The sequence below is a fragment of the Chiloscyllium punctatum genome, chromosome 42, assembly GCF_047496795.1.
Source record: "Chiloscyllium punctatum isolate Juve2018m chromosome 42, sChiPun1.3, whole genome shotgun sequence".
Lineage (NCBI taxonomy): Eukaryota > Metazoa > Chordata > Chondrichthyes > Orectolobiformes > Hemiscylliidae > Chiloscyllium > Chiloscyllium punctatum.
In genome coordinates, this window is record NC_092780.1 from 34,869,419 (window position 1) to 34,893,022 (window position 23,604).

A 23,604-nucleotide genomic window follows, 5' to 3' on the forward strand; every position below is an offset into this window, starting at 1 on the left:
CTTTGGGCCATGAAGACCTCAATATGGCAGCAACAAGTCTATGTATTTTTATGGCTAGAAGTCCATTCCTCCTCCAAATTGGGTAGGGTCAAAAAATGTATGCTCCTTGTCTGTGTCTGAAGCAAGAATGAGATGTAATGTATATTTAAATGAAGCGCTCACTTTATGCTTGAGGTGCCCTTCTCAAGACAGATATTTTTTAAGAAACCAGCATTGTCTGTACTGAGGAAACCAGATTTACTTTTCTACTGCTAGGACTAGCCAAGAACCAAGATTACCTTCACATAGATCCATCACAAAGGAGGCTTTCAGGCTCCAAATTAAAAGAGGTGACTGTGGAGTCGCAGGTAGATAGGATAGTGAAGAAGGTGTTTGGTATGCTTTCTTTTATTGGTCAGAGTATTGAGTACAGGAGTTGGGAGGTCATGTTGCAGCTGAGCAGGACCTTGGTTAGGCCACTGTTGGAATATTGTGTGCAATTCTGGTCTCCTTCCTATCGGGAAGATGTTGTGAAACTTGAAAGGGTTCAGAAAAGATTTACAAGGATGTTGCCAGGGTTGGAGGATCTGAGCTATAGGGAGAGGCTGAACAGTCTGGTGCTGTTTTCCCTGGAGCGTCGGAGGCTGAGGGGTGACCTTACAGAGGTTTACATAATTATGAGGGGCATGGATAGGATAAATAGACAAAGCATTTTCCCTGGGCTCAGAGAGTCCAGAACTAGAGGGCATAGGTTTAGGGTGAGAGGGGAAAGATATAAAAGAGACCTAAGGGACAACTCTTTCACGCAGAGGGTGGTACGTGTATGGAATGAGCTGCCAGAGGATGTGGTGGAGGCTGATACAATTGCAACATTTAAGAGGCATTTGGATGGGTATATGAATAGGAAGGGTTTGGAGGGATATGGGCCAGGTGCTGGCAGGTGGAACTAGATTGGGTTGGGATATCTGGTCGGGTTGGACGGGTTGGACCGAAGGATCTGTTTCCAAACTGTACATCTCTATGACTCTATCTAAGGTCAATCACTCTTCATCACCACTGTTCACCGAACCCCTCCCCATACCATCACATTCAATTGTCACTCGCTTTCATCTTCCTTATACCTCCAATTGTCAAATATCCTCTGTTACTCACTTCCCATTTCCACTCACCCCCATTATCATTCGCACTCCACTGCTGTCCAGACCATTCTGTTCCTCTTGGCCTCAAGCTCTGTGTTCCCCTCCTAAATATGCCTCCATATGGCTCCACCCCAGACATGCAGAGCTATGATCCTACACTTGACTTTAAACTAGGCCCTGATCCTGAAATTGCATCCAAACACCACCACCACCCTGATCCCAGACCCACTCCGTTAAATCATCGGTTTACTATAATGATGCTCAAAGCCCAATATCAGGGCTGCCTCGGGCCTCACAATCCACCCAGCAGCTTTTTGTGCTCAACAACGGCTGGATTTGAAACTCTGAGCCAATATGTCCATCCAATGTCTCTCTACCTGCCAGTGGTTAATACCTCTGCAAAAATAGCTGACTGATGAATGTTGTTATGAGCATGTTAAGTGTTTGCATGAAATATATAAGTGATCATTTTTCAATTTAAGCCTTATTAGCAAAGCTCTTTCAGGACTTAAATGTCAAAAGGTGGGAGACTGTTACCGGAGATTCTTTTGTGGATAGAATCTGCTTCTATATTCAACAGCATAAATCTTTGTGATATATAAAATATGAAATGTTTACTTCCTTTCCAGATCTGGTATTTGCACAGGAACTCTTGGATTACCAACTTCTAAATTTGTGTTCAAAATTGAACAAACCGGAAGGCAATTTGTCCCAAAATAATTCTGTAATATGAGTATCCTGTCCATCGGGTTTCATTTACTAAGCAGATCGGAAAGCAGAATACATGAATAAGTCCATCTGACCACTTATAACATTCAAACAAAACATTTGATCCCTCTGTCTTTCTGTGTCTGATAAAAGCATAGGAGTTCTCCACACAGGCAGCTGCTGCTAGAATTTCTATCTTATCAGGTTTATGTATTAAATGGGTTTTTCTAAGTGTTACAGGAACTGTACACACCTACTGACAAAAACAAATTACCCCACAGGATTACAGTCTCAGCTGCTATTTGTCAATAAAATGGTAAAGGTTTTCTTTGTCTTCTGATGATTCTGGTGGTCAAAGAAGAAAGTGAAATCCAATAGTTTGGGAAGAAAAGTGTAAACTCTCTGGCCAGTATTTTACAGTCCTTGGTTGTAGGGTCTTTAGATTAGATTCTCTATAGTATGGAAACAGGCACTTCGGTCCAACAAGTCCACACAGACCATCTGAAGATTAACCCACCCAGATCCATTCCCCGAACCTATAATAACCCTGACTGATGCACCTATCACTATGGGCAATTTAGCATGGCCAATTCACCTGACCTGCACATCTTTGGATTGTGGGAGGAAACCCACAGAGACACAGGGTGAACGTGCAGACTCCAAACAGACAGTCGCCTGAGGCAGGAATCGAACCCAGCTCCCTGGTGCTGCGAGGCAGCAGTGTTAATCACAGAGCCACCATGCTATGGGCAGGTTACTGGTAAAATCCTACAACACTGCATCAACAAGTCTCCTGTTAACCATTTTATCAGCGGCAGGAAGAGCAGTGCCAACGGTGGTCATGACCGACTGAAGAGGGGCAACCAGTGAAGCTAAATAAAGGACCCAGTTGATGGCGATCTTCCTGTGCCATTGGCAATTTGCCATTGACAGAGGAGCTCCTCTGCATGACAGGTGGTTGTTAGCTGCATGGGAGTAGTATGCCAACAGTAACTCTAGTGAGTGGGTTTGGGAACTTCACATCCGGAGATTCCAGAAGAAGGAAACTTTCAGCCGTCAAGGCTGTTCCCACACGAGTGCTGGAGGAATTTCCTCTCTGCTCCTTAGGTATGCCTTGCTGGTCCCAGCACAGGCACAAATTTTCACCCTACCATTGAATAGAAGGATCTTCCTGTCCTCCTTGCAGACTCAGCAGTCCCCTGGTGGCGCTGACACTCCGGGTCAGCCCATTGTCCTTAATTGTTTGCTGTGATCCTGCTTCTCACTCCCATGGGCTCAGACATCACCCTTGATTCTGTTGCCAGGACTTATCTTGTGCTGGGTAAATTCTAGCCTGTGATTCCAAAATCTACAGAAATGTTTAAGTTTAGCTGCACCGGTGTCTCAGTTGGGCGGCACGGTGGCACAGTGGTTAGCACTGCTGCCTCACAGCGCCAGAGACCCGGGTTCAATTCCCGCCTCAGGCGACTGACTGTGTGGAGTTTGCACGTTCTCCCTGTGTCTGCGTGGGTTTCCTCCGGGTGCTCCGGTTTCCTCCCACAGTCCAAAGATGTGGAGGTCAGGTGAATTGGCCTTGCTAAATTGCCCATAGTGTTAGGTAAGGGGTAGATGTAGACGTAGGGGTATGGGTGGGTTACGCTTCGGCGGGGCGGTGTGGACTTGTTGGGCCGAAGGGCCTGTTTCCACACTGTAAGTAATCTAATCTAAAATGGTCTCTGTGGTATGGAGTCATGCAAACCCAAATGCAGCTGAGGTGGCAATAAGACTGGTGCAAGTGGGTGAAAGAACTGAATCAAACAAGTTTTCTACTTTTGCTTGCATTCTTGAATCTGTTCAGAATTGTTGGGTAAAGACTAGATTGAGATCAGGTTTTTTATTGCTTCTCAATTAAACAATTTCAAATGTTATTGTAACACGTGGAACGAGACGTAAGAATTTCGTAGAATGATTACCTTTCATGATCATAAGAATCCTTAAAGTGCTTCACTATCTATGAAATAATTTTGAAGTATAAACACTTCTGTAAAATATCAGTACAGAATCAAAAGGGTGGAGGGGAAGGGTAGAGACTAGATATGAGTGACTTCTTCTGAGTGGAAGAGAAAAACATTGACGACCAAATATTCAAATAGAATTTCAAAGCATGTCACCCTGTTAATGACCTTTGAAACAATATGCATCATTTCATTGACTTGAATGAATTAACATTTTTTATGTAGGATTTTAAATACCGCTATTAGAATTTACTTTAATTGCATAGGTATGTTAAATAGAGTGACAAAGTATGTATCTTAGATTTAGATTTTATTCTCACATGTACTCAAGTATAAGAGTATATGAGCATAGTGACAAGTGTAAAAAAGTCACCATTCTCCAGCATCAACGTGGTTACAAAAGAACTAAAGGAAGTACAACAGGGGGAAAAAAAATCAGAGTACTTCTGTACAGTATGTTCAGACATTCTGGGGATATGAAAGGTGCTAATTATGTCAGGGAGCAATGAGGAACCTCACATCAACGTATCCTGGTTTTCAGTGCGTTCATAATGTGGATCACGCTCACCTCGAACTTCTTTGTCAGTCTCCCTCAGAAATGAGAGCTCATTCCTGAATATTTTCATCGTGAGTCAATGAAATTTGATTCTTTATATGTGGCATCACTGGTGATGTATACAGGGTCGGTGTCACTACATTTATAGCGAAAACCCCTTGGGAAAGTTACTAATGCCTAACGAAGAAAGCATTGACTTGCATTTATACAAGCACCTTTCATATCCGCAGAATGTCTGAACATACTGTACAGAAGTGCTCTGAAGTACAGTTGTTATGTTGCAGAATATAATCCAAACAAGTCGAAGGAATGATAAATGTTAAATCTTTTCCGATTTCTGTAAGTGACAGAATCACAGAAGTGTTTGGCCCATGGTGTCTGCACCAGTTAAACAAATGAGCATCATGTATCATTCCCCTACCTTTTCCCCATACCTTTGCACATTGCCTCTATTCAAATAATTATACAATTCTCTTGAATGCCTTGACTGAACCTTCCTCTACTGCATTTCCAGGCACAAACTATTCATTGTGTGACAAAGTTTTTTCTTCATATCACAGTTGCTTCCATTGCAAATCACTTCAAATGTGCACTCTCATTCTTGATCTTTTTATGAATAGCAGAGGTTTTATTGACACCATCCTCTCATGATATGGAAGCTTCTAACAGATCTCCTCTTAGCCTTCTTCTCTCCAAGGAGATTAGTCTGAAGCTCTCCAATCTCTTTTCATAACTGAAACGTCTCACCCTTGGAATCATTCTTGTAAATCTCTTTTGCACTCTTTCCATAGAACATTATAGCCCTTCGGCCCTTGATGTTGCGCCGACCTGTCATACCAATCTGAAGCCCATCTAACCTACACTATTCCATGTACGTCCATATGCTTGTCCAATGATGACTTAAATGTATTTAAAGTTGGCAAATCTATTATCATTGCAGGCAAAGCATTCCATACCCTTACTACTGTCTGAGTAAAGACACTACTTCTGACATCTCTCCTATATCTATCACCCCTCAATTTAATGCTATGCTCCCTCGTGCTCGCTGTCACCATACCTGGGAAAAGGCTCTCCCTGTCCACTCTATCTAACCCTCTGATTATCTTATATGTCTCTATTAAGTCACCTCTCAGCCTTCTTCTCTCTATCAAAAACAGCCTCAAGTCCCTCAACCTTTCCTCATAAGACCTTCCCTCCATACCAGGCAACATCCTAGTAAATCTCCTCTGCACCGTTTCCAAAACTTCCACATCCTTCTTATAATGCGGTGACCAGGACTGTACACAATACTCCAAGTGCGGCCGCACCAGAGTTTTGTACAGCTGCAGCATAACCTCATGCTTCCAGAACTCGATCCCTCTATTAATAAAAGCTAAAACACTGTATGCCTTCTTAACAACCCTGTCAACCTGGGTGGCAACTTTTAAGGAGCTGTGTGCATGGACACCGAGATCTCTCTGCTCATTGACATTATCAAGAATCTTACCATTAGCCCAGTTCTTTGCATTCTAGTTACTCCGACCAAAGTGAATCATCTCACACTTGACCGCATTAAACTCCATTTGCCACCCCTCAGCCCAGCTCTGCAGCTTATCTATGTCTCTCTGTAACCTACAACATCCTTCGTCACTATCCACAACTCCACCAACCTTAGTGTCGTCTGCAAATTTACTAACCCAGCCTTCTACGCCCTCATCCAGGTCCTTTATAAAAATGACAAACAGCAGTGGATCCAACACCGCCCCTTGCGGTACACCACTAGTAACTCGACTCTAGGATAACATTTCCCATCAACCACCACCCTCTGTCTTCTTTCAGCAAGCCAATTACTGATCTAAACTGCTATATCTCCCACAATCCCATTCCTCCGCATTTTGTACAATAGCCTACAGTGGGGAACCTTATTGAACACCTTGCTGAAATCCACATACACCACATCAACCGGTTTACTCTCATCTACCTGTTTAGTCACCTTCTCAAAGAACTCAATAAAGTTTGTGAGGCACGACCTACCCTTCACAAAACCGTGCTGACTATCTCTCATCAAATTATTATTTTCTAGAGGATTATAAATCCTATCTCTTATAACTTTTTCCAACTTTACCAACAACTGAAGTAAGGCTCATTGGTCTATAATTACCAGGGTTGTCTCTACTCCCCTTCTTGAACAGGGGAACCACATTTGCTATCCTCCAGTCTTCTGGCACTATTCCCGTAGACAATGATAATTTAAAGATCAATGCCAAAGGCATGGCAATCTCCTCCTGGCTTCCCAGAGGATCCTAGGATAAATCCCATCTGGGCTAAAAATGTGTTGCTGGAAAAGCGCAGCATCCAGGGAGCAGGAGAATCAACGTTTCGGGCATGAACCCTTCTTCAGGAATGAGGAAAGTGTGCCAAGCAGGCCAAGATAAAAGGTAGGGAGGAGGGGCTTGGGGGAGGGGCGTTGGAAATGTGATAGGTGGAAGGAGGTTAAGGTGAGGTTGATAGGCCGGAATAGGGGGAGGGGGCGGAGAGGTGAGGAAGAAGATTGCAGTTTAGGAAGGTGGTGCTGAGTTTGAGGGTTGGGACTGAGACAAGGTGGGGGGAGAGGAAATGAGGAAACTGGAGAAATCTGAGTTAATCCGTTGTGGTTGGAGGGTTCCTAGGCGGAAGATGAGGCGCTCTTCCTCCAGCTGTCGTGTTGCTATGGTCTGGCGATGGAGGAGTCCAAGGACCTGCATGCGCTTGGTGGAGTGGGAGGGGGAGTTGAAGTGTTGAGCCACAAGGTGGTTGGGTCGGTTGGTCCAGGTGTCCCAGAGGTGTTCTCTGAAATGTTCCGCAAGTAGGCAGCCTGTCTCCCCAATATAGAGGAGGCCACATCGGGTGCAGCGGATGCAGTAAATGATGTGTGCGGAGGTGCAGGTGAATTTGTGGCGGCTATGGAAGGATCCCTTGGGGCCTTGGAGGGAAGTAAGGGGGGAGGTGTGAGCACAAGTTTTGCGGTTGCAGGGGAAGGTGCCGAGAGTGGGGGTTGGGTTGATAGGGGGTATGGACCTGACGAAGGAGTCACAAAGGGAATGGTCTTTTCGGAACGCTGATAGGGGAGGGAAATATATCCCTGGTGATGGGGTCCATTTGGAGGTGGCAGAAATGACGACGGATGATACGATGTATATGGAGGTTGGTGGGGTGGTAGGTGAGGACCAGTGGGGTTCTGTCCTCGAACTCAGCACCACCTTCCTAAACTGCAATCTTCTTCCTGACCTCTCCGCCCCCACCCCCACTCCAGCCTATCACCCTCACCTTAACCTCCTTCCACCTATCGCATTTCCAACGTCCCTCCCCCAAGTCCCTCCTCCCTACCTTTTATCCTAGCTTGCTTGGCACACTTTCCTCATTCCTGAAGAAGGGCTCATGCCCGAAACATCGATTCTCCTGCTCCTTGGATGCTGCCTGACCTGTGCACTTTTCTAGCAACACATTTTCAGCTCTGATCTCCAGCATCTGCTGTCCTCACTTTCTCCTGGAAGATAAATCCCATCCAGCCCAGGAAACTTATCTATTTTCACACTCAAATCTGTTCCAATCTGTTCATATCCATCCTAAAGTGTGGCACCCAGAAATGTTTTTGAAACTCAACCTGTGGTCCATTAACTATTCTTAATCAACCCGTTCAGACATGTTACAAAGCATGGGGTAGAAGGGATTTGACTGAGAAGTTCTGACCTAGAGGTAGGGACACTGCCAGTCTGTCATAAGTGCTCTAGACAAGTTCATACAAGTTCAGCATGACCTTCTTGCTCCTGCCCCTATCAATTAGGCCCAGGAAACTGTATACTTTTTTTAACCTGTCCTGCCACCCTTAATGATTTATTCACATGGATACCAAGGTCTTTCTGTTCCTCCAGTGTTTCCAGTAGGGAAAGGGAGGGAGGATCAATAGGTGAAACCCACTGAATGTTGTTTTTGTAGCTGATCCGAGAGTGAGTTAATAGTCCTCTTGAATTCCACTAGGAAACAGCACTGTTTCTTCCCATAAAATTCACATTAAGAGATGTTACTGTGTGTCTTGGGAGACTGGTGAGAAAATTGTCCCTTAGAGTGATACGAAATCTTTGCCCCAAATCCAGCCAATTAAGTTTTAGAATTTATCCTGGTAAGATTGGTGATAGGATAGACCCAGAGAATTTGTGTAGTTAGGTGGATCTTGTTTGGGCCAGGTTGTCTAAATGAAGGAAATGAAAATCAATCCAATTAAAATTTTCAATAAATACTAACACCAATGAGTAAATGTGTTTAAATTGTGAAAACTATGAAGTGACAAGATTATTGAAAGGTAGTTTACACATGTACATGGTAATATACTGTTGGACTGGTATACTTAGTGGTTGTCTGTGTGATTTCATGGCATTCAGCATATGCTAATAGATGCATAATAAGAAATCATGAAAAGCAAATATATTTATTAATGTATAGTTTATTACAATTTCACAGGGAAAATTTTCATTTTCTCCCCTAAAAAACTTTTCTCCTTCGTTATTGATACATTTTACATCTTTAAATTTAGTAATGTACATTACAGACAAGCAGCCTTACCACAAACCTGTGTAGACCGTGGAGGTTAAATCTAAGAATCGGTGCAGTGCAGGTACAGTGTTTACAAAATACAGCCCTGGGTCAAAACATTGCAAAGCCATCAGGTCTCCAAAAGCAAAGCAAAAAATAATTGGGGTAGAACAGAGGCACACTTGTCGATACAGAGTTTTTGATGGAAATGTAATATTTGTAACCCATAGCAGTAAAACAACAATTTTCATTGAGACTTTAAAGTTGATTGTAAAAGTAAAAGGATTAATGCAGTTGTATATAATCCCATTGACTCCTATTTTAACAATTGCAGTAATGAACCAATTATTCAGTATGGTACCAAACAAAATGTACATTTATGTTCCATTCATGTCCATACCTTATCATGCAGATAAAATATCTCCAAACATTTCATACAGTAAATTATTTATTGGAGTCCAATATTGTTGCTGGTAAACAAGGAATTGTATACAAACATCTTTTCTCTCCTGTATCATTACATTTTGGACTCAGGCTCCACTCCATAAATTCTGTGCCGGTGTTTCAATGTTGAGGATGATACATTTTGGATAATCTGTTAAAATGACATGTGCCTTCACAGATAGGCATAAAAGATTACATGACACTACTCAGAGAAGTGTGGGAGACTTCTCTGCAGTGTCCTGGACAATATTTATCCCTCAACTCACAACAATCAAGTAGATTCTATGATCATTTATCTCATTGCTTCTTCTTATTCATTCACAGGATGTGGATGGCCATTCCTGATTGGTCTTGAGTAGATGGTTGTGAGCTTCCTTGTTGAACTGCTGCTGGCCATATTTTACAGATACTCTTCCCCTCATGCTCCCCAGTAGAGAGCTCAGGAAGTTTGACCCAGGAATAGCAATATACGTTCCATTCAGAATGCGTGTGACTCAAAGAGGAAACATGGCAGTGATGGCATCCCCATTTGCCAGTCTTTGGCATCTGCTGTACGCAAACTTGTTGCTTTATTGCCAACAACACAGCACTAACTACAGTTAGATAGTACTGAGCTCTACTTCACAGAAGGTGCAAATGATAAAGGGGCACTGAGTGAATCAGAGGAGCAATTGAAGGGTGTAATTTAAGGAGTATTTCAAGAGTGAGGGATGAAAATGCTGACAGGTTTAAAGAGAGAATTATAGAAGTGAAAGGTAAAGTTGTCAGTGGCTATTGGAATAATTTTGTGACCCTGAGCTGACCACTGCATCTTTGAAGAGAACAGGAGGGAAAGGGGTAACTTTATTCTATCCTACAATCCCAACAGCAGGTTGACTCTGATGTGAGGAACTCAATGCATAATGTTAGTAAACTGAAGTTCCAACAATATTTTGTGCCACCATGGCCTTGATTTTAACTTTTGCAAGCACCAGGTTGTCAAAGGACAGAAAGGTCATATTGCCTGATAACCCTTGACAAGGGGCCCAAGCCAATTTAATTGATGGACTTCATTCACATTGGTGAACTGGGGTTAATAAACTAGCATTCAGAGGCCACAGGAAACTGCTTATCAGGGTGGGGGAGAGGGTGGAGGGACAGGTGCTTGTCAGTGAAGGAGCTGAAAATCTAATGTTTTAATGGGTTGCTGTGCTTGGTGGTAAGATGTTAGCAAGATCAAACCTCAATGAAGGGCAACCTAAAATGATCTACCAAATTCCAGGACCAGCTGAAAACAGCAGCAAATGTAACAGGATCAGGAACAGGATGGTTTAATTAAGCACTGTCATGTCTGGAGTGCAATCATCCAGTTCCTCTCAAATGGGGACAGTGAAAATCGATCTTTATAAACTGATGAGTAGCCCAGTCTACAATTTATCCTGAGATGCTTGCTACAAATTTCTACACAATTGAACATTGAATAAACACATTACCTAACCAAAAACAAAACAGAAACCTTGCTGTTCCAAAATAAATTTGGCTCCAAGTGTCCAGATTGGATTGATGATCAAGTTTAAGAAGTAACATTCTAATACCACCAAAAGCTACCTGAAGTACACTTACAGAAGGGTTGGCCTGAGTAAGTTTGTTGTAGAACCATACAATTTTATGACACATAATTTAGTCCATAATGCCTGCCTTGGCTCTCCAGTTAGTTTACATTCCTGAGCACTTTCTCCACAGCCTTGCAAATTTTTCCAATTTGGTTTAGAAAGTTACTTGTGAATCTGCTTCCACCATCTAGGCAGGCAGTGTATCCCAGGCCATACTAACATTCAAAGCAGCAAACATACTAATGTGCCTGCCTCCCTGGTTCTTCCGTCAATTACCTTAAATCGATATTGTCTTGTTACCAAAACAATGGCAATGAAGAAGGGTCATCTATGTTTTTTTAAATTATTTTCAGAATCAAAGAATTGTTACTGCACAGAAGGAGGACATTTGACTAGTTGTCCCTGCACTGGTAAGCTCCAGCTAAATTTATTTACTCAGAATCATCACTTGCATCATCACTAAGGATAAAGCAATAGCTGATGAAATATCTGGGTCAGAAATATACAATTTTTTCTTTAATTTTAAGCTCACTTTAGGATGGTTATTTAGATTTGTCACTTGACTGGCATGGAAGGCTCTGAACCTGATAGTGCATGAGGTCTGAACAAAAACAAAACATATTTGTCAGCAGTAATGACATATTTTGTGAAGTCCTTAGCTTAATAACTGCTTCTCATAAAAAGATAGGCAAGCATGGAATTAGCAACTGCCACTGAAACTATTACTTCCACAGACAATATACATTTATGAATTCTATCCTATTTGTTTAGAGAAAATTATTGAGAAGATATGGAACTGCAGGAAGGTAAGGGAAATGGTCAGTATTTCTGAAAAACAAGTGAATTAATACACAGTGACACGTGGCCATGGAAGAATAATTATTGCACATAATTACAGAGCATATTGCAAACAGACTGTTTGCCCAACTGGTCAATGCCAGCACCTATGTACCAGATCAACATACTTCTGGCTCACAAGGGTGTTTCTGAACTTTCTGAACAGTGTGAAGCTGATGAACTAAATGATATTGATAGGCAAATGGCCCTTCCATATTCCAGGCGTTTTTGATATTTTGAGAAGGAGACTTTGATACATTCATTCTCACCACCCCTATTTCTGCCTGACCGGCAGGCCTCACATTATACAGTGACTGCAGACTTTATCTAACCATTGGTGACTGGCCTATTACATTCTTTCGCACCAAGAAAACTTTACTTCCTCCTAAAGTTGGTTCACAAGGCACAAAATGTAATAAAAGAAAACAAGAATGAGGGATGATCAGAACTGAAATCAATGCATATATAGTTGAATGGTTTAACTAAATCCAAGATATGCACTAACTTGCCATAGCAAGGTAGTATGTACTGTTGTGCATCTTTATTAGTGATCTGTTGTATTGCCTATCAACAAGGCTTTTTGCGCTCAGTAATAAATGAAAAATAAAACAGCTGTGCCACATGTTGTCAATGAATAAGAATTAAACAATATTTACAAACAAAAACTTGCCTGATACAATTATATATATATATAAATAAATATATATAAATACATTTTGCTGTGTGCACAGGAATTATTTCTCACCTTTGAGAATATTGTAAGCACTGTCATTTTCCCAGTAATTGGAATTATCCCAATGCAGGCTAGCCTTCTGCAAAAATAAGACTATGAGCTTCAGATACAATTCCGATCTTCAATTGAGAAATTTAAATGACAGAAGAACAATTAAAAAAATAAATAGTAATATACTGAAAACCAAATGATTTCACATTTGTCTCATTGAACACATCACCTGAGCATTTGCCCTGCCTTTTTTTTATCATTTGGTACTTCTTTCTGCTAAGTTCAGTTTCTGTAGATATAGTGTCTTATTTTGTTGGATTTATTCATATAAGCACAGCATAATCAGGGGAAGCAACTGTAATAACACTATAACAAACAGATTACCGCTGTTTCTTCAGTCATATCATTCTGCCCTAATTTGAATGGGCATTATGTGCCAGCAAGGACAAGGGGCAAGTAGGTACTCATTGTATAAACAGTTAATTAGGTTTACAGCCTTTCTCTTAAATCAAAACTAAATGAGATAGGACAAGGGGCAGGATCATGTTTTGCCATAGAAGAAATTTCATTGTTAATTTTAATGATTCAGTAGAGCTAATTTTGACTGTGATAGTAAGTTAGCTGTTTTATGGCTCTGAAAAATGTCGTGCTGGAAAAACACAGCAGGCCAGGCAGCATCCGAGGAGCAGGAGAATCGACGTTTCGGGCATAAGCCCTTCTTCAGGAATGGACTAATGCCTGAAACGTCGATTCTCCTGCTCCTCGGATGCTGCCTGGCCTGCTGTGCTTTTCCAGCACGACATTTTTCAACTCTGGTACTCCAGCATTTGCAGTCCTCACTTTCTCCCTGTTTTATGGCTCTCCCAAGATTTATTTTGATTGAGGTTAGGAAGAGATATAAATGGTCTTTCAACTCGTTATCAACTATCTAGCACTGTTGCAGAAAAGTACAACCCCCTAATGAATCCTGCTTCCATAATCACAAGGCACTGTTGTAAAGAAAAAAAACCTCTATTGACTGTTTTTGCCCTCTGGACAATTGCCTGAAAGCAGGCTTTGAACAGTAACCCCAACCTTAGTATCAATTTGGAGTTAATACCAGAGTGACGGATTGATTTAACCTGATCCGAAAACTCAGCATTAAAACCAGCAATAAAAGCAAATTGACAAAGGATCAGTTAGACTCGAAACATCAGCTCTTCTCTCCTTACAGATGATGCCAGACCTGCTGAGATTTTCCAGCATTTTCTCTTTTGGATTAAAACCAGCAAGTTTCCTCAACAAGTTTGCATGACACAGATCTGGCCTCAGGCGTAGGGTGAATATTTGCAACACTTCCTCCTTGCAGTTTGTTCAAGTTCAAGTTTAAAAATGGGTTGCCCAAGATATGACCATAAAGAGATGAAGTTGGTGTGTCACAATCATAGGGCTATGTTGATAATATTTTATTCTGTTAAAGGAGCCCAAGCATTATTCTGGTAAAATGTCCAAGGCTCTCAGATGTGATGTGATACTTTTTACACACTGCAAATTCTATATGAACTTGTTGACCTTAAACTTTCACATTTCCCAAAGGCTTAGGTCAACAGCATTGTTGTCCAGGAGCTCCTTACTGTTAGAAACCTATGAACATGGATGTTGGTCAGATTCCAAGGAGGACAGTTTGCATGAACTGAAATTGTATTCCCTGGAGTATAAAATGTTGAGGGGTAGAATATACGTGGAGAAGCAACTTACTTGAGTTGAAGAATCAAGAACAAAAAAGAATAGTGCCAATATTAAAGCCAGGCCATTTAGAAACAAAATTAAGGACCAAATTCTCACACAAAAGGTAGTGGACATTTAGAATTCTCTCCAAATACTGAATGCCAGGATAATTGAAGCTTTCAAGATTGAGGTGGGGAGATTTTTGTTAGCGAACAGTATCTGGAATACATGGACCAAAGGTAGAACAATGGAGTTGAGGTGCACATCAATGACAATCTACACGAATGAATACAGCTTTGAAAGGCTGACTGGTCTACTCCAGCTCCTGATGACCCTATATGAAAACTTTTATTAATGATTCTAGAAATTAGAGACTTCATGCAAGTTGAGAGTATGTTTGAGGTGATGGGATGGATTATTACCAGGTGCCAACTCTACAAACTGAGACAGCAGGGCATGCAGTTGACTATCTTTTCCAGAGAGGGGGAAATTGTGGTAGAAGATTCCAGTGGTCATGTGGTAGACTTGTTTCTTTGGATCTCCAAGAAAGGTAGTTTTCTGAAGAATGAGGCGATAATGATATATGGAAGGCAAGAGTAAAGTAATCTGGAAAACCATGTGCTATCTTAGTGTGCTGACAGAATGTTTGATTGCACATGGGAGGTCAGAGAGACTTTATTATCAGAGGACTCCTTGATTAGCTACAGGTCTCTTGTTTGTTACTTATCCCAGGAGGTGGGGAAAAAAATTATGGATGCACAAGTCTGAAATTAGCCAAAAAAGTGGGAAGTTAAATAAAGATTGTGAGGGTCTTTTCTTGCCCATAGCAACATCAATAAAAACCTTTCTCTCAGGCTGGATGCATGCCTCTCAGCTGTCTAATTTTAATCAAGTATGCTGTACTATTGAGAAACAAATTGCAAGAGTTCCAAATTTGTCTCATTTACCAAATCTATTTCAAAAGATCTTCAGGTTTTAACTTTCAAGCCAATTTCTCGAAGCACTACAAGCGGAAAGTGCAGGGATCTGTGACACTGTGACACAGAATCTGCATTAAATAGAGTTGTAAAAATCTCCTTTAATATGTTCACAAAGAGAGTATTCAAGGTTGTTCTGAACAATTCACTGATTGAAAGCAAACTGTTAACTAATCAACATTTTAGAATCAGTATGTTTAATCTATGTTTTATGTTCGTCTAAGCAAAGGACTGTTCTTCTTGGTGAAGTTGCAACAGAATTTAATTGTTACTTCAACTTGAACTAAAGGAAGGACTCAGGACTTGACAAATTGCACAGTGGCAGTAAAAATCATTACAGCAGTAACAATATCTACCCTGATATATTAATGTACCATATCGGGCTCCACATACTGCAGACAGAACTTGTGTCACCGTCTAACGCATTTACACCAAAGAACCGTAATTGAGAGACTTGTTGAATGCCGATCTATTTTGGTGTCTTGCAGCATGCAAAAATTATTATATTTAAAATAGTATCTGAACAGCTGAGTTTCAAAAAGATTATAACATAGCTATTAATTAAGTGGTTTTTCATTTTGAATTCATTCGTACAATAGAAATGTACTATATGAAAGTTCATCTCCAACGATAATCTGAATGCTGCATATATTTTAAACATCTGTCATTTATTTGATTAGTAAAAGCACAGTATTGAAAGAGCTAAATGGATTTTTAAGTTGAACAACTTTGAAATGAAACTGAAGTAATGATCTTTGGGCTAACCTACCATGATTTTGTTTCCATGACTATCAAAAGGCCACCTTGGTTAACGTTCAGCATTAATTAAAATCAGGAGATCTGATATAAATCCAATTACTGTACAAGGATCAACCACATTTTCCTGAAGAAGAGGACATAGTTCAAAACATCTCTATGGACAGCAACAGTCTACATTACTCTCTTGTACACAAGGCTAGTTGTGAGACTGCAGAGATGCAGATTTCAGTTTCAGCTAAGTACTTTGTCATAGTGTTGATTACAGTCAAGAATGTTAGAGAGATTCTTTTTAAAAGATGGCATTTTTCTCTGGCTCAAGGGCTGTAAATGTACTGTAGATCCTCCTGGCTTGTACTGCAAAGATCAGTTGCACAATACACTCCCCATTTGTAGACTGCAATCTCAGTGCTCAAAAACTAGAGACGGAGTAGCATTCTTGAAGGCACTAGTGCTAGACAGCTTGGCACCTTGTGCTGTGTTTTTTATGCTTGTTTCATTACAAGTACTTTCAACCCCAATTATACAATTGATTCTCTAATGTCCTTTGTTTCAGGAATCCAGTCTTCTGGTTTGGCGGCACTTACTGAAGCTTCTAGAGGGGTAATTGCAGCTTCTAGAGGGTGTATGGCTGCTTCCAGTGGGGTAACTGCCATTTTCTGGTGAATCGCTGCTGCATCTGTTGCTGGTGTTTCTTGAGGAGTTGCTGCTGTGTCAATGGGAATTTCTTCTATAGGCGTCACTGCTTCTTCAGTAGAGGTTGTTGCTCCTTCAATAGGAGTTGTTGTTTCATCTGTAGAAGTTGTCCCTTCTGTGGGAGTTGCTAATACTTCTATAGGAGTTGTTGCTTCTTCCAGAGCTAAAGGTGGTGGAGCTACTATGCCAGGCTGGTATATACCGTAGTTTTGACTCAGTCGAGCAGCAAGCAGCCCTTCTTTCTCTGGAGCCTCTTCATGGTGGAGAATTGCATCAGTCGCACTCCGGCGGTACAAATAGGATGCATGTTTGACAGAGCGTTTCAGCAAGTGACGCCGGAACGCTCGCTGAATCTTGATTGCACAAACCTCCTCTTGCTTCCGCCGAAGCGTGGTGGTTATGGGTTCATATGAGACCTTGGAAGGATTGGCAGCCATGAACTTCTCCTCCATAGACTCCTTCAGAGTGTCCATCTCTCCAGATTCACCCAGCACCTCCTTGGTCAATGCAAAAAGGATATCCAGACAGTGGATCTTGTCACCTGACACCATCGGTAAGTCCATGGTAATCAGCTTGATCTTATTCGGTTTGGGAATTCGCAATGGCTCTTGCAGCGTGTCGACAAAGTCCGACATTCTGGCGTACTCGACAAATTGCGTGGCCTCCGGGTCAAACTTTTCCCAGACTTCATAGAACATTTCAAAGTCATCCTCGCAAAGTGGTTCCGCACTCTCCTCAGTGGCCACATTGAAGTTCTCCAAGATGATGGCGATGTACATGTTCACCACAATCAGAAAGGAAATGATGATGTAGCTGACAAAAAAGACGACCCCGACTGGTGGATTTCCACAATTCCCTTTAACATCGGTCCCTGGATTAGCTATATTAGGATCACAATCAGGGATTCCGCTGTTCATAATGGGCGAGAGCAGACCATCCCACCCAGCCGAGGTGGTGATCTGAAACAGGCAGATCATGCTGTTGCCAAAGGTTTCAAAATTGAATATGTCATCGATGCCTACTTCCTTTTTCACGTACGCAAAATTGGACATGCCAAAAATGGAATAGATGAACATCACCAGAAACAGCAAAAGGCCAATGTTGAACAAAGCAGGAAGTGACATCATCAAGGCGAATAGCAGAGTTCGAATTCCTTTAGCTCCTCTGATAAGTCGCAGGACCCGACCAATCCTGGCCAATCTAATAACTCTGAACAGAGTAGGTGATACAAAGTACTTCTCTATTATATCTGCCAACATAATACCTGAAACAAATCAAAAGAAGTGATATGAATAATTGCTTCAATCTACAAAGAATAACTACAAATTGTGGATGTCTGAAACAAAAATGCAAAGTGCAGTGCACTTGTCAACATGAAAGAGAAACATGTATTGATTTCTTAGCTCCCACTGATAGATTAGATCACTAGTTTTATGGTGGTGACAAACTGTATGCATTTCCAATATCTTTAATTTCTAATTTTTATTTTTAAATCTGTCTCCCAGAATAAATGTATTAAGATTGATGTTGACACGGTGAAATTTGGGTGGCAAAGAGGTGGCATGTTGCATTATATCAGTGCCCACTTTCAGGCAAGCCATTGACTAAACAATATAAAATACAGATAGTGCCGGTACTGTGTCCTGAAAATGAGTCTGCACCTGAAGCATTAGTTTTTGCCCTATTTCTTAATTAAAGCAAATACCAGCCACAAACAAAACCAGAAATCTCTGGAGAAATTCAGCAGGTATGGCAGCATCAGTGCAGAGAGAACAGAGTTAACATTACGAGTCCAAATCTGAATTGGGTCACTGGACTCATAATGTTAACTCTGTTTTCTCTGCACTAATGCTACCAGACCTGTTGAGTTTCTCCAGCAATTTCTGTCTTTATCCTCTTTCTGCTCAGGGGCTGACAGATCTGTTGCTTTTATGCAGGATATTTTGTCTTTGTGTGTGCAAAGCTTCAAATCACTCCCTCCCAACTTGATGACTGAACTGGACAGCGAGAGATGGCAACAAGGATTTTTTCACTCCGGGGAAGCTCTCTGTGGGATAACACTGACGTATCATTGAAAAGAATACTTGATTAGAGACAAAAAAAAGTGCAGATGCTGGAATCCACGGTAGACTTGAAGGAGACTGGAAGAACATAGCAAGCCAGGCAGCAATAGGAGGTGGAGAGAACTGCCATATCCATGAAGCATGGTAGCCACAGGTGGTAGGTTTTGGCTGGTATTTGACTTGGCTGGTTGCTGACCCAGAGACTTGGACAGTCAGGTCTACAGGTCCAAATAGAAAAGCAAGTTAAAAAATGTACTTGGAAACCAGCATACTGGTCCACCAGTCAGTAGTATACACGATGAGTCAGGCCAATACTCTTTTTCACTTCTGGAATATGGGTAATGCTGACTGGCCAGCATTTATTGCCCATCCCTAGTTGCCTTTAAGAAGGTGGTGGTGAGCTGTCTCTTGAATCACTGCAGTCTATGTGCTGGAGAAAGTATGCCCCATTTGCCAATTTTACTGGTCTTTCCTTCTGGGTAGCCACTGCTTGGGAGGGACATGTTTGAGGTAATGGGAATTGGGAGACACTTGCTCAGGACTGTTACACCTGGCCTAAACAAATAGAAAATTTTGTCCAGCCTCCTTCAAAAGCAGGCGCATATCAGAAGCTGAGATAAACACAAGGAGAGAAATCTCGAACCAGCAACTCATCCAAACTACAATAGTCCTGTTTGCAGCAGAACCCTCAGATGCAGATTGGCCTTAGTACTCACCTACATTCTCAATGGAGCACCCTGGATGAGAAACATTGTCCCTTTTGTTTTGAAGGGTGAATGAGAAGATGTAAAAGGATATTGGTACATGGGCCAAGGTTATTTCTGGACTAATTGATATCCCTTCATTTCACTTCCTCATCAGTAAAGGGGCTTCCTATTGGACTTTCCTTTGTCCCATATCATGGATATACCAAAGAAAATAGCAGTGCCAGAACATTTGTTATGAATCCATGGTACAGTTTAAGAGCAGGGAGGTTATGCTGAAACTGCAAAATGTTGGATAGACCGCAGTTACAGTATTGTACATTATAGGTGGGAAGGGATAGCACTGGAGAGGGTGTAGAGGAGATTTATCAGGATGTTGCCGGGACTGGAGAGTTTTGGTTATGAACAGAGATTGGATTGACTGTGGCTGGTCTTGTTAGAACACAGAATTGGATGGGGACATGATTGAATTGGATAAAATTATAAGGGACATAGACAGGATAGGCATAAAAAAGTACTTTTCCCTTTGGCAGAACAATCAATTACCAGAAAGCCTGGATTTAAGGTAAGGGCACAAGATTTGGAGGGGTTGTAAGGAAAACTCTTTTAACCGATTATGCCCCCATCCAATCCTCTGTGATCTAAGGAGAACAACCCCAGTCAATCCAGTAGATGGTGGATACTCATTGTGTGTAATGGTGGTAGATGCAGATGTACACTTGTGATGGCAAGGCATTCGGGGTATGGATGAAGTGCTGGAAAATGGGATTAAAATAGGCAGGGGATTGTTTTTGACTGCTGTAGACTTAGTCGGCCATCATTGGGTCAGAAGTGGAGATATTTGCCAATGATTGCACAATGTTCAGCATGATTTGCAAATTCTCAGATACTGGAGCAGTTCATGCTCAAATGCAACAAGACCTAACTTGGAAATATATTATAATTCTTTCACTGTGGTTGGGTTGAAATTCTGGAATTCCCACGCTAAGGGCATTGTGAGTTAACCTACAGCATGTGGACTGCAGAGGGTCAAAAAGGTAGCTCACCACCTCTTCTCAAGCGCAACAAGGGATGAGAATAAATGCTGACCAGCCCACGAATGAATTAAGTGAAAATCTCTCTGACTCTTAAGCCTCTTTACTAACTGAATGGAAACATTAAAAAGAGATAAAAGTTCATTAAATGCTTGAAAGTGAATGGTACAAATCTTACTCCGGAAATCTATTTTATATGGGTAAATGAATGAATGAGACCTATACTGACTATGTTAGAAAATTGCAGAAATGTTTACAAACACTGATTTGGCAAAGTGGTATTAATATACGTAGCTGCAAACCGATAGCTACTTCCAGAGCAGTGGATAGCCCCAAAAATTGCAGGGACATTAAGTGGATGCAAGTCATGCAGAAACATTATTTCTGATGAAACAGAGAGTTTGTACTCAATCATGTTATGACCTGTCATCGGGCAGAATCAGTTGGAAATTCTAAGCTAGAATGTTGGGTTGAAGGTAGACAAATGAACTTTTAAAATCTAATTCAAAGCTCAAAGCTGATCTTTGGCCAATGTTTTGTTGTGATTGCTCAGGGCAGTGATTATTATGGATGAACAATCATGTTTCATGCCTGCGTGGAACTCCAATCTGGCACAGGACCATCATGGCAAGTACTGGTGACATGACAAATCTTCAGAATTTAGTATATTCATTAGAATCATCTAGGAAGTCAAGTTATAAGAGGTATTGGAGTGAATAATGAGTTAGATTCTCACATTTTGTCTGGATTCTGGATTAGTGGTGCTGCAAAAGCACAGCAGTTCAGGCAGCACCCGAGGAGCAGTAAAATCGACATTTCAGGCAAAAGCCTTTCATCGGGAATACAGGCAGAGTGCCTGAAGGGTGGAAAGATAAATGAGAGGAGGGTAGGGGTCGGGAGAAACTGACATAGAGTACAGTAGGTGAGTGGGGGAGGGGATGAAGGTGGTAGGCCAGGGAGGAGGGTGGGGGCAGGTACCAAAGAGTACAATGGATGGATGGGGGTGGGATGAAGGTGATACGTCAGGGAGGAGGGTGGAGTGGACAGGTGGAAAAGAAGATAGGCAGGTAGGACAAGTCATGGGGACAGTGCTGAGCTGGAAGTTTTGAACTGGGGTGAGGTGGGGAAAGGGGAAATGAGGGAACTGTTGAAGTCCACATTGATGCCCTGGAGTTGAAGGGTTCCGAGGCGGAAGATGAAGCGTTCTTCCTCCAGGCGTCGGGTGGTGAGGGAGCGGTGGTGAAGGAGGCTCAGGACCTCCATGTCCTCAGCAGAGTGGGAGGGGGTGTTGAAATGTTGGGCCAAAGGGCAGTGTGGTTGATTGGTGTAGGTGTCCCGGAGATGTTCCCTAAAACGTTCTGCTAGGAGGCATCCAGTCTCCCCAATGTAGAGGAGATTGCATCGGGAGGAACGGATACAATAAATGATTTTGGTGGATGTGCAAGTAAAACTTTGATGGATGTGGAAGGCTCCTTTAGGGCCTTGGATGGAGGTGAGGGAGGATGTGTGGGCGCAGGTTTCGCAATTCCTGCGGTGGCAGGGGAAAGTGCCAGGATGGGAGGGTGGATTGTAGGGAGGGGGGGCGTGGACCTGACCAGGTAGTCACGGAGGGAACGATCTTTGCGGAAAGCGGAAAAGCATGGGGAGGGAAATATATCCCTGGTGGTGGAGTCTGTTTGGAGGTGGCGAAAATGTCGGCGGATGATTTGGTTTATGCAAAGATTGGCAGAGTGGTAGTTGAGGACCAGGGGCATTCTGTCCTTGTTATGGTTGGAGGGCTGGGGTCTGAGGTGCGGGATATGGACGAGATGCATTGGAGGGCCTCTTTAACCACGTGGGAAGGGAAATTGCGGTCTCTAAAGAAGGAGGCCATCTGGTGTGTTCTGTGGTGGAACTGGTCCTCCTGGGAGCAGATACGGTGGAGGCAAAGGAATTGGGAATATGGGATGGCATTTTTGCAGGTGGTAGGGTGGAAAGAGGTGTAATCCAGGTAGCTGTGGGAGTTGGTGGGTTTGTAAAAAATGTCAATGTCAAGTCTGTCATCATTAATGGAGATGGAGAGCTCCAGGAAGGGGAGGGTGGTGTCAGAGATTGTCCAGGTAAATTTAAGGTCAGGGTGGAATGTGTTGGTGAAGTTGATGAACATAGAACATAGAACATAGAACATAGAACAATACAGCACAGAACAGGCCCTTCGGCCCACGATGTGCCGAACATTTGTCCTAGCTTAAGCACCTATCCATGTACCTATCCAATTGCTGCTTAAAGGTCACCAATGATTCTGACTCTGCCACTCCCACAGGCAGCGCATTCCATGCCCCCACCACTCTCTGGGTAAAGAACCCACTCCTGACATCCCCCCCCCCATACCTTCCACCCTTCACCTTAAATTTATGTCCCCTTGTAACACTCTGTTGTACCTGGGGAAAAAGTTTCTGACTGTCTACTCTATCTATTCCTCTGATCATCTTATAAACCTCTATCAAGTCACCCTTCATCCTTCACCGTTCCAATGAGAAAAGGCCTAGCACTCTCAACCTTTCCTCATACGACCTATTCTTCATTCCAGGCAACATCCTGGTAAATCTTCTCTGCACCCTCTCCAAAGCTTTCACATCTTTCCTAAAGTGAGGCGACCAGAACTGCACACAGTACTCCAAATGTGGCCGAACCAAGGTCCTGTACAGCTGCAACATCACTTCACGACTCTTGAATTCAATCCCTCTGCTAATGAACGTTTATACTCCATAGCCTTCTTACAAGCTCTATCCACCTGAGTGAATTGCTCAACCTCCTCGCGGGAGCACGACGTGACGCCAATGCAGTCATCAATGTAGCAGAGGAAGAGGTGGGGAGTGGTGCCGGTGTAATTACCGAAGATCAACTGCTCTACGTAGCCAACAAAGAGACAGGCATAGCTGGGGCCCATACGTGTGCCCATGGCTACCGCTTTGATCTGGAGGAAGTGGGAGGATTCGAAGGAGAAATTGTTAAAGGTGAGGACCAGTTCAGCCAAACTAATGAGAGTGTCGGTGGAAGGGTACTGTTGGGGACGTCAGGAGAGGAAGAAACGGAGAGTTTGGAGGCCCTGGTCATGGCGGATGGAGGTGTAGAGGGATTGGATATCCATGGTGAAGATGAGGTGT

The 23,604-nt window shown here is 42.4% G+C and overlaps 1 protein-coding gene across 3 annotated transcripts in view; it reads right to left on the reverse strand.

Annotated features, from left to right (window-relative positions):
• Positions 1-13,312: 13,312 nt before the first annotated feature.
• The window catches only part of LOC140465888 (sodium channel protein type 4 subunit alpha-like), a 195,111-nt gene continuing 184,819 nt past the window's right edge, over positions 13,313-23,604 (reverse strand). For all 3 annotated transcript variants that reach the window (XM_072561788.1, XM_072561789.1, XM_072561790.1), the window contains one exon: positions 13,313-17,921. In XM_072561788.1, the coding sequence (XP_072417889.1) occupies positions 16,483-17,921 (1,439 nt within the window). In that variant the 3' untranslated portion in view covers positions 13,313-16,482. The remainder of the gene's footprint in view (positions 17,922-23,604) is intronic.